This window comes from Myodes glareolus, chromosome 14, assembly GCF_982192425.1.
Source record: "Myodes glareolus chromosome 14, mMyoGla1.1, whole genome shotgun sequence".
Taxonomy (NCBI): domain Eukaryota; kingdom Metazoa; phylum Chordata; class Mammalia; order Rodentia; family Cricetidae; genus Myodes; species Myodes glareolus.
Genome location: NC_142039.1, coordinates 13,470,772 through 13,483,669, shown reverse-complemented (window position 1 = coordinate 13,483,669; position 12,898 = coordinate 13,470,772). Strand labels below are relative to the sequence as shown.

Genomic DNA, 12,898 nt, shown 5'->3' with positions numbered 1-12,898 from the left:
ACTTGCTGTTGCTAGTCTTCCACAGGAAGAAAATGGGTAAAGGAGCGTACTCGCCCCCAAGCCTGACGTTCAATTCTCAGAAACCACATGGTGCAAATAGAAAATCAATACCTCCAAGTTGTCCCTTGACCTACACACACGCACATACACACAAATGCACGCATGTGCCGCTGTATGCACAATGTCTCTCTTTTACAAACACACAAACAAACAATAGGAAAGAAACAAGGTGTTCTTATTTATTTTTATTAAAAAACATTTTTCATACAGTTTATTCTGATTATGGTTTCCCTTCCTTATCTCCTCCCAGATCCTCCCCACCTTCCTCCCCATTCAATTATATACCTTCTTTTTCTTTAGAAAACAAGCAGGCCAATAATAAAAGTTCTTTTAAAAAAAGAAAAAACAGAATAAAATAGAACAAACATGCAGAAAGAAAAGAAAGAAAAAGCATAAGAAATACACACAAACTGACATAAACAAAAATTGGGAACCATAGGAGATAAGCAAAAGACAAGAAAGAAAAAAAAAAAGTCCAACCAAAGCATTATAAGACAAAATCTCCAAAAATACTTACTATTGAGTTAATTTTGTTTTGGTCATCTACTGCTCATATTCGTTTCAAAACAGAGTCCATGATTGGTGAAGTATATTAACTCTGACAAGTTTGTTAATGAGCATTCAAAAAGTAATAGCCAAGGAACCCTTCCTTATTGTTACCACGTGCTGTATTACAGAGCTAGGAACTGAATGTGACCATTACAGTTTGCTATCTCCACTCCTGTTGTGTTCATGCCAATCTTTTCTTTCAGAGACCAAATAGTGACTTCACTCTTTGAGTGTTTTAAATAATTTACTTTCTTTGATAGAATTTAAAACATTCATTCTTCTCCTAAAATTTTATTTGCATGACTTATTTTCCAATTAAGCCACCAGAAAGCAGTATTTAGAAATTGTTAGTAATATGCATTTTTACTGATATTAAAATAATAATATATACTCACTTCAATAGTCTTTGCCAGTAAATGTGTGTGAGGAAAATTATGCTTGTATACTTCATTAGCAACAGTATTCACATCAATAGCAGCCACCACGTGTGCGGGGATACAGCTTTCTGTAATGATAAAAGGAATATCTTCAATATCAGCCCATGATAAAGAATCCAGCAGTGTGTTGACTTTCTCCCCCAGCCTGATCTCAGCCCATAGCAAAGAACCAGGCAAGAGGAACAGGCAGGAAGTGGAGTCTTTCAGCACAACGTCCAGTTTTTCTCTCTGGCAGCATGCTGAGTGCCGAGAGTAAGACTTCAACTTTCTTTTGCTTTCTTTTCCTTTTCTTTTGGAGCCTGTCCTGGAATTTGCTCTGTAGAGCAGGCTGGCCTCAAACTCATAGAGATCCACCTGCCTCTGCCTCCCAAGTGCTCAGATAAAAGGCGTGTGCCACCACCGCCTAGCTTAACTTCAACTTTCTTAGGTTGTCTAAGGAGATAGCTTTCTTTTCTCATTAAGTCACATGTTTATGCCAAACACAGTTTTCTAAGTTAAATAAAAAACAGGAACACATAATACACTCTGGAAGTTCCATTATTCAGAACTTTATAAATAAATGAGCATGTGTTCTCACTTTCCTGTATTAAAAAAAAGCTGATTACAATACCACTGAAAATGCCTTTAATATATATTTATTTTGTAATAACAGCTTCACTGAGATATAACTTACGCACAACAGAGTCACCATGCTTAGAGTTTCACTTTTAAATAAGGTCAGTTCATTAGTGTCCAATTGAAAAAGGTTCAGAGCCTAAAACCACATATTTTTAACAGAGCTTAAGAGACTGGAGAGGAAGAGAGGCTCAGATTAAGGTACACCTTGCTGCTAAGGAAACACATTCTCAACACAGCTTCAAATTCAAAGAATCTGAACATATTTTTGGTTGCAATTAAAAGTTTGAACTCTGTAAGTGTAGCTGTTGTTATACCTCACGGCTATCATCCTGTTACCTCAAACCATGTACAAATCAATTATGTATAGACCTTGTCCAAAATCGGGAGAAAACATGGGGAATTTTAAATATAAAAAGCATCTGAAACTTGAGAAAATCACTGGTTAGCACAACAAGATTACCAGTAGATCCAAACAGCTCTCTTTATTAGCCCTTTCTTGATTACCAAGCAGCTTTACTTGGCGCAGACATTTCCAGGGTCTAGGGAGTTAGAACTCACAAAGCAAGCAGCTGCACAGATCACAGGACAAAAGGCAGAGGAAGACTCCCATGCTCAGAAGGTCATTGCAGCCTTACACTGAATCCTAAAAGAGAGGCTCAGGAGAAAACAGGGACTTAAATGTCTCCACGTGAATATTATGTCAGGTAGGCACAAATCACTCAGGTGTCCCCAGGTACTTCCTGTCTGTGTAAAAGGACAGTCTTCCATGCCTTACACATGGGCACTAGACTACTTAATACCACAGGTAGCTGCCTCTGGCTGACTTTAAATTTAATAACTAGTTTCTTGATTTAAGATATATTTGAGGTTATAAATCATATCTTTGTTTAAAAGCATGAGAGACTTCAAAACCTAAAACAAAAAAGTTTCTAAGCCAAAAGGTATGCAGATTAATTTTAAAAACCATGAAACTTACTAATGTAAGTCACTAATCACTATGAGAACTCAGAATTCAACTTTGCTAAATAAGATAGATTGCAGTCTCCACGGTGCGGGCCGCTTGCAGCTCCCCACAGAAGCAGGCAGGACTGCCTGGAGGCCAGCATGACTTTCATCTTTTCTTTAGGTCGACTGAAAAATCTAATCATGTGCTGAATCCATACCATAGTCAATAAGTAATTTTATGCTCTTGTATTATTTGTCCGGAGGACATAAAACCTGACAAAAAGCTACTGCCAAATGAGTGTTTCATGTGGAGGTCCAAAACCTGATGAACTGAAAAGTAATTCTCAGAAGAGAACGGAGTTTGAAAGTCAATGAGCAAATGCAGTGTTCTCATGGACGAAGCACAGTGTTTAAACTGTTATAAAACCAGAGTCTAATGAAGATAGAAAAACGCAAATACACATAAGAAGGATATCTGAAACCCAGGCATGTTTCAGATCTTGGAATATTTGCATATACATAGCAAGACAGCATGAGGGTAGGACCCAATTACAAATACAAAACTCATTTGCTGCCTATAAACCTTGTACACATAGCTTGGAGGTCATTTTAATTTAAAAAATCATTATTTATTTATTTGTTTGATTATTATGTTGTATAACCCTTTACTCAGTGAGTCACTACTGAACCATCTCACTGGCCCCAATTTTATATAAAATGTTTGGTTTCTGGGCATTTCTTTTACTCCAATCAATTATATGAGATTGAGTAGAATTTTCCACTTGTGGTATCAAGATGATTATTAAAAAGTCTTTGATTCTAGAGTATTTCACAGTTTGCTGTTTTTATTAGGATGTTCATCCTGTATTAAAACATTTCTGATGCTAACTTCAACTTGATTTTTTAAGTATTGTTTAGGTATTTAAAACAAACATTTAGGTATGCTTCTAAGGAGAAATTAAACTCATAACATTGGAAAAAGCAAGTTGATCATTTTATGGCAACATCTAAAACTGGACTCCAAAGAAAGTCATCTTAATATTCTCTAATAAAATAGTTTAAATCCACAGGCTCCAAAGACCTTTGAGAAGCAGAGAGAAGTTTTGAAAATGTCAAAGTGGAAAGAATGCTCTAGAACTGTGCCCCTGTGAGCTCTCTCACTTGGGATCCAAGAGTTATTCTTAAAGGAGCAAGAACTGGGAAAGGAACCCAGCAGGGTTTTGGAAGTAGAGGGGGATGTGCTTTCTGGTCTTTGATCCAATGCTGTGCATGGGTTTAATCCATGACTTTTCAGTCACTATTTTGGGTTTCATATTTACGAATAGGGAGCACAGTTTTTTAAGAAGGTAAGACATTCTGGTTAGAGAAACACAATGCACACTGTTGTCAACGTTGTAAGGCGAGATCTATATGGAAATGACAAGGGCATCATGTTTCCATTTCTGAGGACTGAAGTTTACTTTGAATAGCAAGTTTTTCTACTTTTTCTGGAAAAGCTGTAAGAAAGAACTCAGCTGGTCGTAAAAGGTGCAAGTTCATTCTCACTCTGGCCTAACAGATACACTGTTCACACATAGTTACTACGCAGGAGAAATATCAATACTTTTTAAATTCAAATGTAGAATTAAGCAGTTCATGCTGAAATAAATAGTTCTTAGGAACTTCTTTTTCATCTACTTTCTGATCTGGCCCTCATAAAAGTTGGGTAAATATGTAACTGGCCTCAGACTCACACCTGAGACATTTAATCAGGTAGCATGTTAACACTGACCTCTAGTTGTGAAGTCGTGGATCAGATGAGGATATGGGAGGTCAATTCTTTCATTCAGAGTGACAACTTAACGGAATAAAAACACTAGATGGAATAAAAACATCTTTTACAGATGTGGACCTGTAAAAGCTTTAAATTTAAAATATTTGCCAACTGGGGCAACTGAGACAGGTAAAGGCATCTCTGCCAGCTGAGCCTGACAACACGGACTTGATCCCGGTGACCACACCGTGGAGAGGAAGGATGCCCCACACAAACGAACACATGGCACATAAACCCCCAAATATAGAAATAAATACAAACAAACATGAAAAAATAAATAAATAGAATCACTTTAAAATGTTTTTATTGCTATTAGCAAATATATTTCCTGGATTTTCTTAAAAGTTGTTTGCATGTTTAGACACTTCTAAGAAATTCTTTCAAGGCATAAAATGAAGACTAAGTTTCCCCAATACGGGTGTGCACGCATGCGCGTGCACACACACACACACACACACACACACACACACACACACAGATGCACTTTACTTCCTCTGAAAGCCTTACACATTTAGCTAATTGACAACCATGTTTACTCTGGGTCAAACTCTCCTTACAGTCCTGCTACCAACATCCCACTTGGTACAGCAGAAGGACACACAGGAATATGCTAAGATATGTGTGTGGGCTGAGATCTGAGTATACCCTTGACACTGTATCTTAGAACTGAAATATTATTTTCCAACAAAACATAGAAAGACAGAAGATCTGAAGAAGCAGCATGGGAGAGAGAGATGACAAGTTACTGTATAAAAAGGACACATAAGGGGCCTACAGGCACAAAAAGCGAAGATGTCACATCAGAAAAGAGAACACAGTTCAAAAAGTAGGGAATGAATTTTGAGGGAAACTTGAGAAAGGAAATTGAGGCACAAAAATTCTTTTCCAGGAAGTGTTTGGGGAAGCCCAATTAAAGTTGTGTTCCTGTGAGGAGGCGGCCACTACAGCCCCTTCCTGTCTCCTGGAGCTTTCCTCAGAAGATCAGCACAGAAAGCACACGCAAGAGTCACTTCTGTCAGGGCCATAGAGTGCGACACAGCACCGACACTACCCTGAGGCCTCAGACACATCACCCTTAGGCTTAAGGAGTCTTGACTTCCCAGGCAGGTGCTTCCCCTAAAAACTTTGTTTCTAAATATAGGTAGCTAGAATGAAGAGTTAATGTAAAACTCTAAAACAGCTCCTCTATCCAAAGGGACTCTATGATGAGCTACAATGCAGGCGTTCCATATTTGCATGGTCTGATATGATGCACACTGGGTGGGTATGAAGCATTTAGCCCAAGACCAGCACAACTAAGGAACTAAATTTCTCTCGAACTCAATCTTAATTTAAAAGTAAACAGCTGTGTTTGGTTGGTGGCATCCATACTAAGTTTATAATCACCAGGCTCAGAAGTCCTGGCAGAGTCAGCACTCCACAGTGGGGAAACAGTGAAGAGAAATCCATGTTGAAACTCTCACAAACTACAGTGTTGGGAAATAAATGTACTCATCCTCTCTAAACTTCAATTTCCTCACTAATGAAATGGATATATATAACAGCTCCCATAAAGGGCTCCTATTAAAAATAAATGAAATAGAGTCAATAAAACCTCCAGCAACAGGAGATAGTCAGAAAGTAATAAACCCCCCCTCCCCACTGGCCACTTAGCACTCATCTGAAAAGTTACAGACCACATAGTGTTGATGACGGTTTAATTTTTATCATTACTAAACCTAGAAAATTAGGCCAATGAGAAAATTTAAGTTTTAACTATTCAGAGCTAAATATCAGAAGTATTTTAAAGAGATTTTAGAGCAATAAACAGAAAGTTTTTGCAATAGTAACTAGAAGGCTTTAACCTCTACTACAGATAGTAAAAACTGTTGATGTCAGAACAGCACTGAGAAAAGCAAAACTTTCTTGGCCTTGCTATGGCTTGACAGGAGGCAACAGGGAGGAGTTAAGCAAGCCTTTCCCCCGGAATATGACATACTTTGTCTAATTTTCAGGAAGACAGTCCAAACAAAAGACTTCTAATGAAACTTTCTGTGCCTAATGCTCAGTGAGCGTTTAGGGAAAGAGAGTGGAGCATCAGATTATCTTTCATGACTGCCACTCTGGGACCCAGACCTCAGTGCCAAATTCACCGTGAGAAGCAGAAAATTGGTGCAAAAGGAAAATTCCTGCCCTGTTGTTGTCTATTTGCTTTCCTAACAACTATACTGTAAACTGCATGGCCAGGGCTGGGGAGCTCATGAGATGATGGTTCACTGGGTGTGAGTGCTTGCTCTGACACTTTGAGGATTAGAATTCAAATCCCCAGCACTCTCATAAAAATCCAGGATGGCTGAGCATGCACCCAATCCACATGGCATAAAACTGAGATGTATAAATAAAGAAATCAATTCCTGGTGACACAATTTGGGTCACTGCTTCAAGTTCTACTTCAATACTAGAGGCAGCCTTAAAAGAGTTTGTTTAAAACTTTTATGCCAACTAGTTTGGGGTTAGTTTTGTCATTTACAGAAAACATTTCTACTAACCACTCAAGTGAATGCACACAGACGCATCTTTGCTCCTACGAGGAAATGCATTTTAAATGTCAGGTTAAAAGGCAGGACACTATCAACACAACAACCTAATTAATCAGCTAGCTACATGTCTGCAAACAAAACTACATCGTTTAATCAACATTTCCCAGGTGTCCTAAACTGAGTTAAGGAGGAAGGGTTCTTCAAGTATGGGAGTAGGGACTTCAGGAACTTCATTCAGAGCAATTCAATACTCTATTTCTCTATATTGATACTAAATACAATAAATACAGAGAAGGCAATTTGGAAATGGTATCTCTGCTATTTTTAAAGGAACATGTAATATTTTCAGTTCTACAGTCCACAAATTTTTCTGGCTTTAGGCCTACGTATCTGGAAACTTGTATTAAAGAAAACTGTGAGCAAGTATGAAAAGATATACATGTAAACTGGATGCATGTATGGGAACACAATCCACATCTACTGACACAAAGTAAAAGCACTCTGCTCACTGCCGAAGCTAATTACAGAATATCCTGTTGAGTCAGGACCTGAGTGTTGAAGTCCATGTGGCGGTTTGTTCAGATCACAACAGGGAAATCAGCAGATGTTATCAGTGGCTATCTTCGTGATGAAATTTGCAGGAGATAGGATCTTTGCTTCTTGGTACTATTCAATTTTTTTTTTAAAAGACAGTGAGGATGAACTACTTCTTGGTTTGTTTGTTTTATTACGTCTAAATTGATTTCAGAGCCATGTTCTCACCATGGAGCCCATGCTAGCCTTAAACTATTCATCCCCCTGACTCATATTCTGAAAGTGGGGGTAAGGGGCATGCCCCACCATGACCCCAGAAAATGTACTAGTTTTACAATCTGTACAAAGTAAACAAATAAATCAACTTTTCTGATATTGATATCAGAATAAAAGAACTCAATGGTCTTTTTGTTATGAGCCTGAGAAATAAAAGGAAAATATCAAAGATAAACTACAAAAGATACTCCTCAAAACACACCTTTTCAAGCTGTGAACACATACATAAACAACAGTAACTCAATGCATGACTTGATTCCACTGAATCAATGAAAAGAATAAACAAAAGTTAAAGTTCTTTATAGTTCTTTATAGACCGGAATCAATTAAAGGTCACATGCAGAATTCAAAGGAAATAAGCTATGTAACTAGAGAACAAGTAACACAAATACATGGGATGAAGCTGATTACAGACTTCAACAATGAAGTGAATGCATCTTCTGTAAATTTGCTTTGAGGGAATAGAGCCATTTGGTAAACATTCCACTACTGTAGGATATTTGCAATGCTCTTTGCTGATGTCTTCTCAATAATCGATAACTTCACAATGTTTGACACATTCAGGTAGAAGTCAATAAAAACTACAGGAGAGGACAAAATAGTATTCCACCTCTAATTAACTATCAAAACTGACATAAAATATAACTATAGGGTCTGGAGAGATGGCTCAGTGACTAAGAGCACTTACTACTCTTCCAGGGGACCTCAGTTCAGTTCCTAGCACCTACATTTTGTGCTCACAACCAACTGTAACTCCAGTGCCAGGAAATCTAACAACCTCCAATAGCCTCTTCCAGCAGCCACACACAGCCACACACAAACCGTGTATGTCTTTGTGTGTGTAACATATTCAATATATAATATATAAACAATTATTGTATCACTCATAAAGATCTCCCAAAACTAGCCTCTGAAAATCCTGTTTCAATTTGTCATTCTGAGTTCTATTTGCTTAATAGTTAATTCTTTTTGGAAGCATTCAATTTTCATCAATAGTAACTTAGCATTTCAAATTCTATAATATAAAATATTATACAGTTAGCACAATTATTATTAGTGAAAACAGTTAACTGAGAAAAAAAGAGAAAAACATTTACTGAGTACCTTTATGCTCTTTTTCTCAATTCTCACAATGCATGTCCATCTCACAGAAAGGGCATTCACACTCAGAAAAGCTTTAAAAAAAAAAAACTTCTAAATTTTCACACAAGCATTATGGAATCAACCTTTATTCATCTTACTTCAAAATAAAGTCATTATTTTATCTCTCAAAGAAAGAAACAGCACTGGAAGGCCAGGTGTTGTTTTGAACAAAATCTCAATCATTTGATTTTTTACCAATAAATACTTGGGTGCCAGATGCTGGGGTGAAAGCCTGCTAGCTCATAAAGGTAGAGAAAGCACCCACCTGACTGACCTTCCTCCTCTGTTTTTGTCCTACAATTCTGCTCTGTCTCTTCCAGGCTCAAACAAATATCCCCAAATTCATAGTCCTTCCCTTCTACTTCCTGTGTCTCTCTATCTGCCCTTCTGACTCCCTCTAACTCTCTATATTTTTTTCTTAATAATTTTATGTTCACTTCCTGTCGACTGGTTAATTGCTCTGCCTCTTGACTTATGGTTGACTTTATTTAACCCTGTTTACAATATTCAAGCAGAAAGCTCTTTGACTAAACATGTGTGATAGGGCTGAGTCACATCATAACTAGAAATAGGTTTTCCCAATAAATAAAACAATCTCAGGGCTCACAGTGTGATCAAACATCCTGCAACAGTCAGGCAACTTCAAATATTTATCAATTTATTCCACAGGTCATTTTTTAAACAATATATAATAACTTTCTATAACTTTATGATTCATGAGCAACATGCCCATATGTATTGAGTACTTGCTACATACGTACTGTGTAAATACCTTGTGTGTGTGTGTGTGTTCATGTACACAAAGATCACAACAGGATGTTGAGTATCTCCCTTCACCGTTTTCCATGCTAACGCTTTAAGACAAGGTCTCTAAGTGAAGCAGATTTCATTTCCATCTGACCAGTGAGCTCTTAGAATCCACCTGCTTTCCCCTTGGAATGCTGTAGCTGCTAGCTTTTTACATGGGTGCTTGGGTTTAAACTCAGGTCCTGTGGCTTGGGAAACAAGTGCTCTTGCTCCCTGAGTCAACTCCCAGACCTATAAATATTTCTTAAAAATTAATTTATACTCTTACAACTCCCTTTTGATATAGAGGTATTACGGTGTTCTCATTTTATGAGAGAAGATACTGAAGCAGAGAATGTTTGGGGTTTGTCCATTCTTAAGTATATATTCAAGAGAATTCAAAGCAGGAATCCAAACAGATACTTATATACCAATATTCAGAGAGATTATTCACAATAACAAATAGGCTGGAACATTTAAGCATCTATTAACAATAAATAAACAAACTTGTTATATATACAACAATATATTTTTCAGTTATAAAAAAGGAATGAGACATTGTCACATATTACAAGATTGTTGAACTTTGCAAACACTGCAACAAGTGTTAAAATAAGCCAGACATCATAGGATAGTTAGATGGTTCTACTTATAAGGTACCTAGAATAGACAGTTCATAAGGCCGAAGTAGAATGGAGACTTCAATAACTTGAGAAAGGGGGGGCAGAGATATTTTTAAGTGGGTGCACCCTTCTGTTTAGGATATTGAAAATGTTCTAAAAACTAATATTGGTTACAATTGTGTGACTTTGTAAACATACTTACTGTTGTTGAACTGTACACTGAGACACAAAGTGATACATTTTATAGTGTGTGATATATGTGTATAGAAACATAACTACAACAATAAAATATTCCATTGTTCCACTGCAAACATTATCTAGAAGTAGACAAATAAAAAAAAAAGAAGTAGACAAATGAACATTCAATATTCTTACTACTGCTCTTCTTCAAGTAAGTTAGTAAATGGAATCAATGATAGAAACAGAGAATGATTAAAAGATCTGATAGACCCAAGTCGGGTACTGGCTCTACCACTAAGCTGGCTTATTACAGACTCAGTACAGGTCCTGATGTAATAAAACTAAAAGTCTGCAGTCACTGCTATCAATCTTTATTAGATACATAAATACAAGAATACACCAAAGTGTACTTCATTACAGACCAACTTAAAACCAAAGTTCCTCAAACAGATAAACACTAAAAAACCTATTTGCATTAATATGATCATGACCTCTTTTATAAGCAAACCTCAAACCAAAGATGGAGGGAAAGTAGAAAACTTACTTTCGATAACAGGGCAAGAATCTCTTAATAGGCCATATATTAACTAATCTAAGAAGGGGACAGAGGGAAGGTATCACAGAAAAGTCCGGGACTTAGAAAAGTGAAGGAACACAGAAAGCACATGGAGCCCACTGAGTCTAGACAAGAGGACAGCAGGGTAGGCAGAAAACAGCTCATAGTCCAGATGAGAAACATCTGTGATTCTAACCTTCACTGTTGGATGAATTATTCCAAAATTCATAAGCACATTTTAAGAAAAAGAATCAAGATTTACACTCAAGGATCTATTTGAAGCACATTGTGTTGGGGGGAGATAGGAGAAATCTGCAAGTTCGAAATGTAAGTAATTGTTATGTGTAGCTTATAATAAAGTACTAAGTGGCTTTCAAAATTGTGTTAATTAAAAGTTTCAAGATGGGCTGGAGAGATGGCTCAGTCGTTTTAAAGTCTAGGCTCACAACCAAAAAATTTTAAGACAAGGGGAAAATGCTAACACTATACGGCCCTGCAAAATTAATAAAGCAAATAGAACAAGTTTCTCTAATTTACTTATTTGAAAGTGATAAATGAATGTAAAGACCAGAAAAAAGCAGTGATAGATGCAATATTTCTAACCTAGAAGAGATTTAAAAATCAATAGTTGTTGAAAAACATGTACAAGTTCAATCACTAGAAACTGGATGCTTCTTAGTCTATTGTAAGTCGTGGTACTGAAAAAGGGAGCAGAGAAGTTTCTGTTTTGTATTTGTGTTAGCAGAACAGACATACACACATCCAATGTTTTTCACTACGTAAGTGCCTAGCATACAGTACATGGCAATGGAGTTCACAAAGTAAGTGGTTTTGAGTTAGTATCATAAAAAGTGGACAAAGAAATTAAACAGCCTCAAAACAAGAGTGGCAGCAATCTAATTTGCCAGGCACCTTACTCTAGCTTTAATTTTCGAGGTCTCTTTCTGGAAGTCCTATTTCACACATTTAAAACCAAGCAACAGGTTCGAAACTGCAAAGCCAAAGTCACACTATTGAAAAATTTGATCCCCGTTCCCTGGCATCTGTGTGGGCCTGCAGAAGACACGTTTCTTTCCACGGACTTAACCATGCTCCCTCCCCTTTTCGCTTCCCCTACACACTAATTCTTGTAAATTTCTAGCTTGAATTGTAGTTATCGCCTTGCTCCAACCCATCCACTCCTGTTTTCGTGCCTTTCTCCAGGCTCAGTGACAGCCTACAATTTGAGCTTTGGCCCTGAGCAAAGGGGTCTCCTCTTTCCTTAACTTTGTCTGAACCAAATTAGGTTCATTTGACTTCCCAGACTCAAGGATCCCGCCTCACAGACAGTACTCTGGGGCGCCCAGCCTGCTTAGGCTACAAAGCTTGGGGCCAGAATAGGGGAGTCGCAGCCCTGAGGGGCGGGCCGGGCGGTGAAGTGGTTTCCAGGGCAACCGAGGTCGGCTGCCACCAGGTCCCGCCCCGCCCTCCGCCCCTTGGCGGCGCGGGAGCCGGAACCTGCGGCCCGAGTGAAACAATGAGAAGTTTTCTGTCCGCTCTCACCTCGCAGCGCGTGGTGCATGCCACCAATGCCACTATACAGCTCCAAGACACGCAGAGGCTCCATGCCTCGCCACCGCGACCGCAGCCTGGAAACTAGGCCTACCGGTCCTCCGCTACTCTTACCCCCCCGTCCGCTCCGCCCCCTTTGCTTCTGGTTCCGCGGCTTTTCAGTTCCCCAACCTCCTGTTGCTAACTCAGGCTTGGAGCCTAAGGCTGTGCAGGGGTGAGGAAGGGTACGAAAGGACAGACAACTATTTAATATGGCCTCCCAAGTGAGAGGCAGCCTCTACGCTGTGCTTTATCTTTCTTGTTGGTTG

At 38.3% G+C, this 12,898-nt stretch overlaps 1 protein-coding gene across 3 annotated transcripts in view; it reads right to left on the bottom strand.

Annotated features, from left to right (window-relative positions):
- Positions 1-12,689, bottom strand: part of Trdmt1 (tRNA aspartic acid methyltransferase 1) — a 32,428-nt gene extending 19,739 nt beyond the window's left edge. For all 3 annotated transcript variants that reach the window (XM_048461048.3, XM_085699062.2, XM_048461049.3), the window contains exons 1-2: positions 12,582-12,689; positions 1,005-1,114 (exon numbers count right to left, since the gene is read on the bottom strand). In XM_048461048.3, coding sequence (XP_048317005.3) covers positions 1,005-1,114; positions 12,582-12,645 — 174 coding nt within the window. In that variant the 5' untranslated portion in view covers positions 12,646-12,689. The remainder of the gene's footprint in view (positions 1-1,004; positions 1,115-12,581) is intronic.
- Positions 12,690-12,898: the final 209 nt, after the last annotated feature.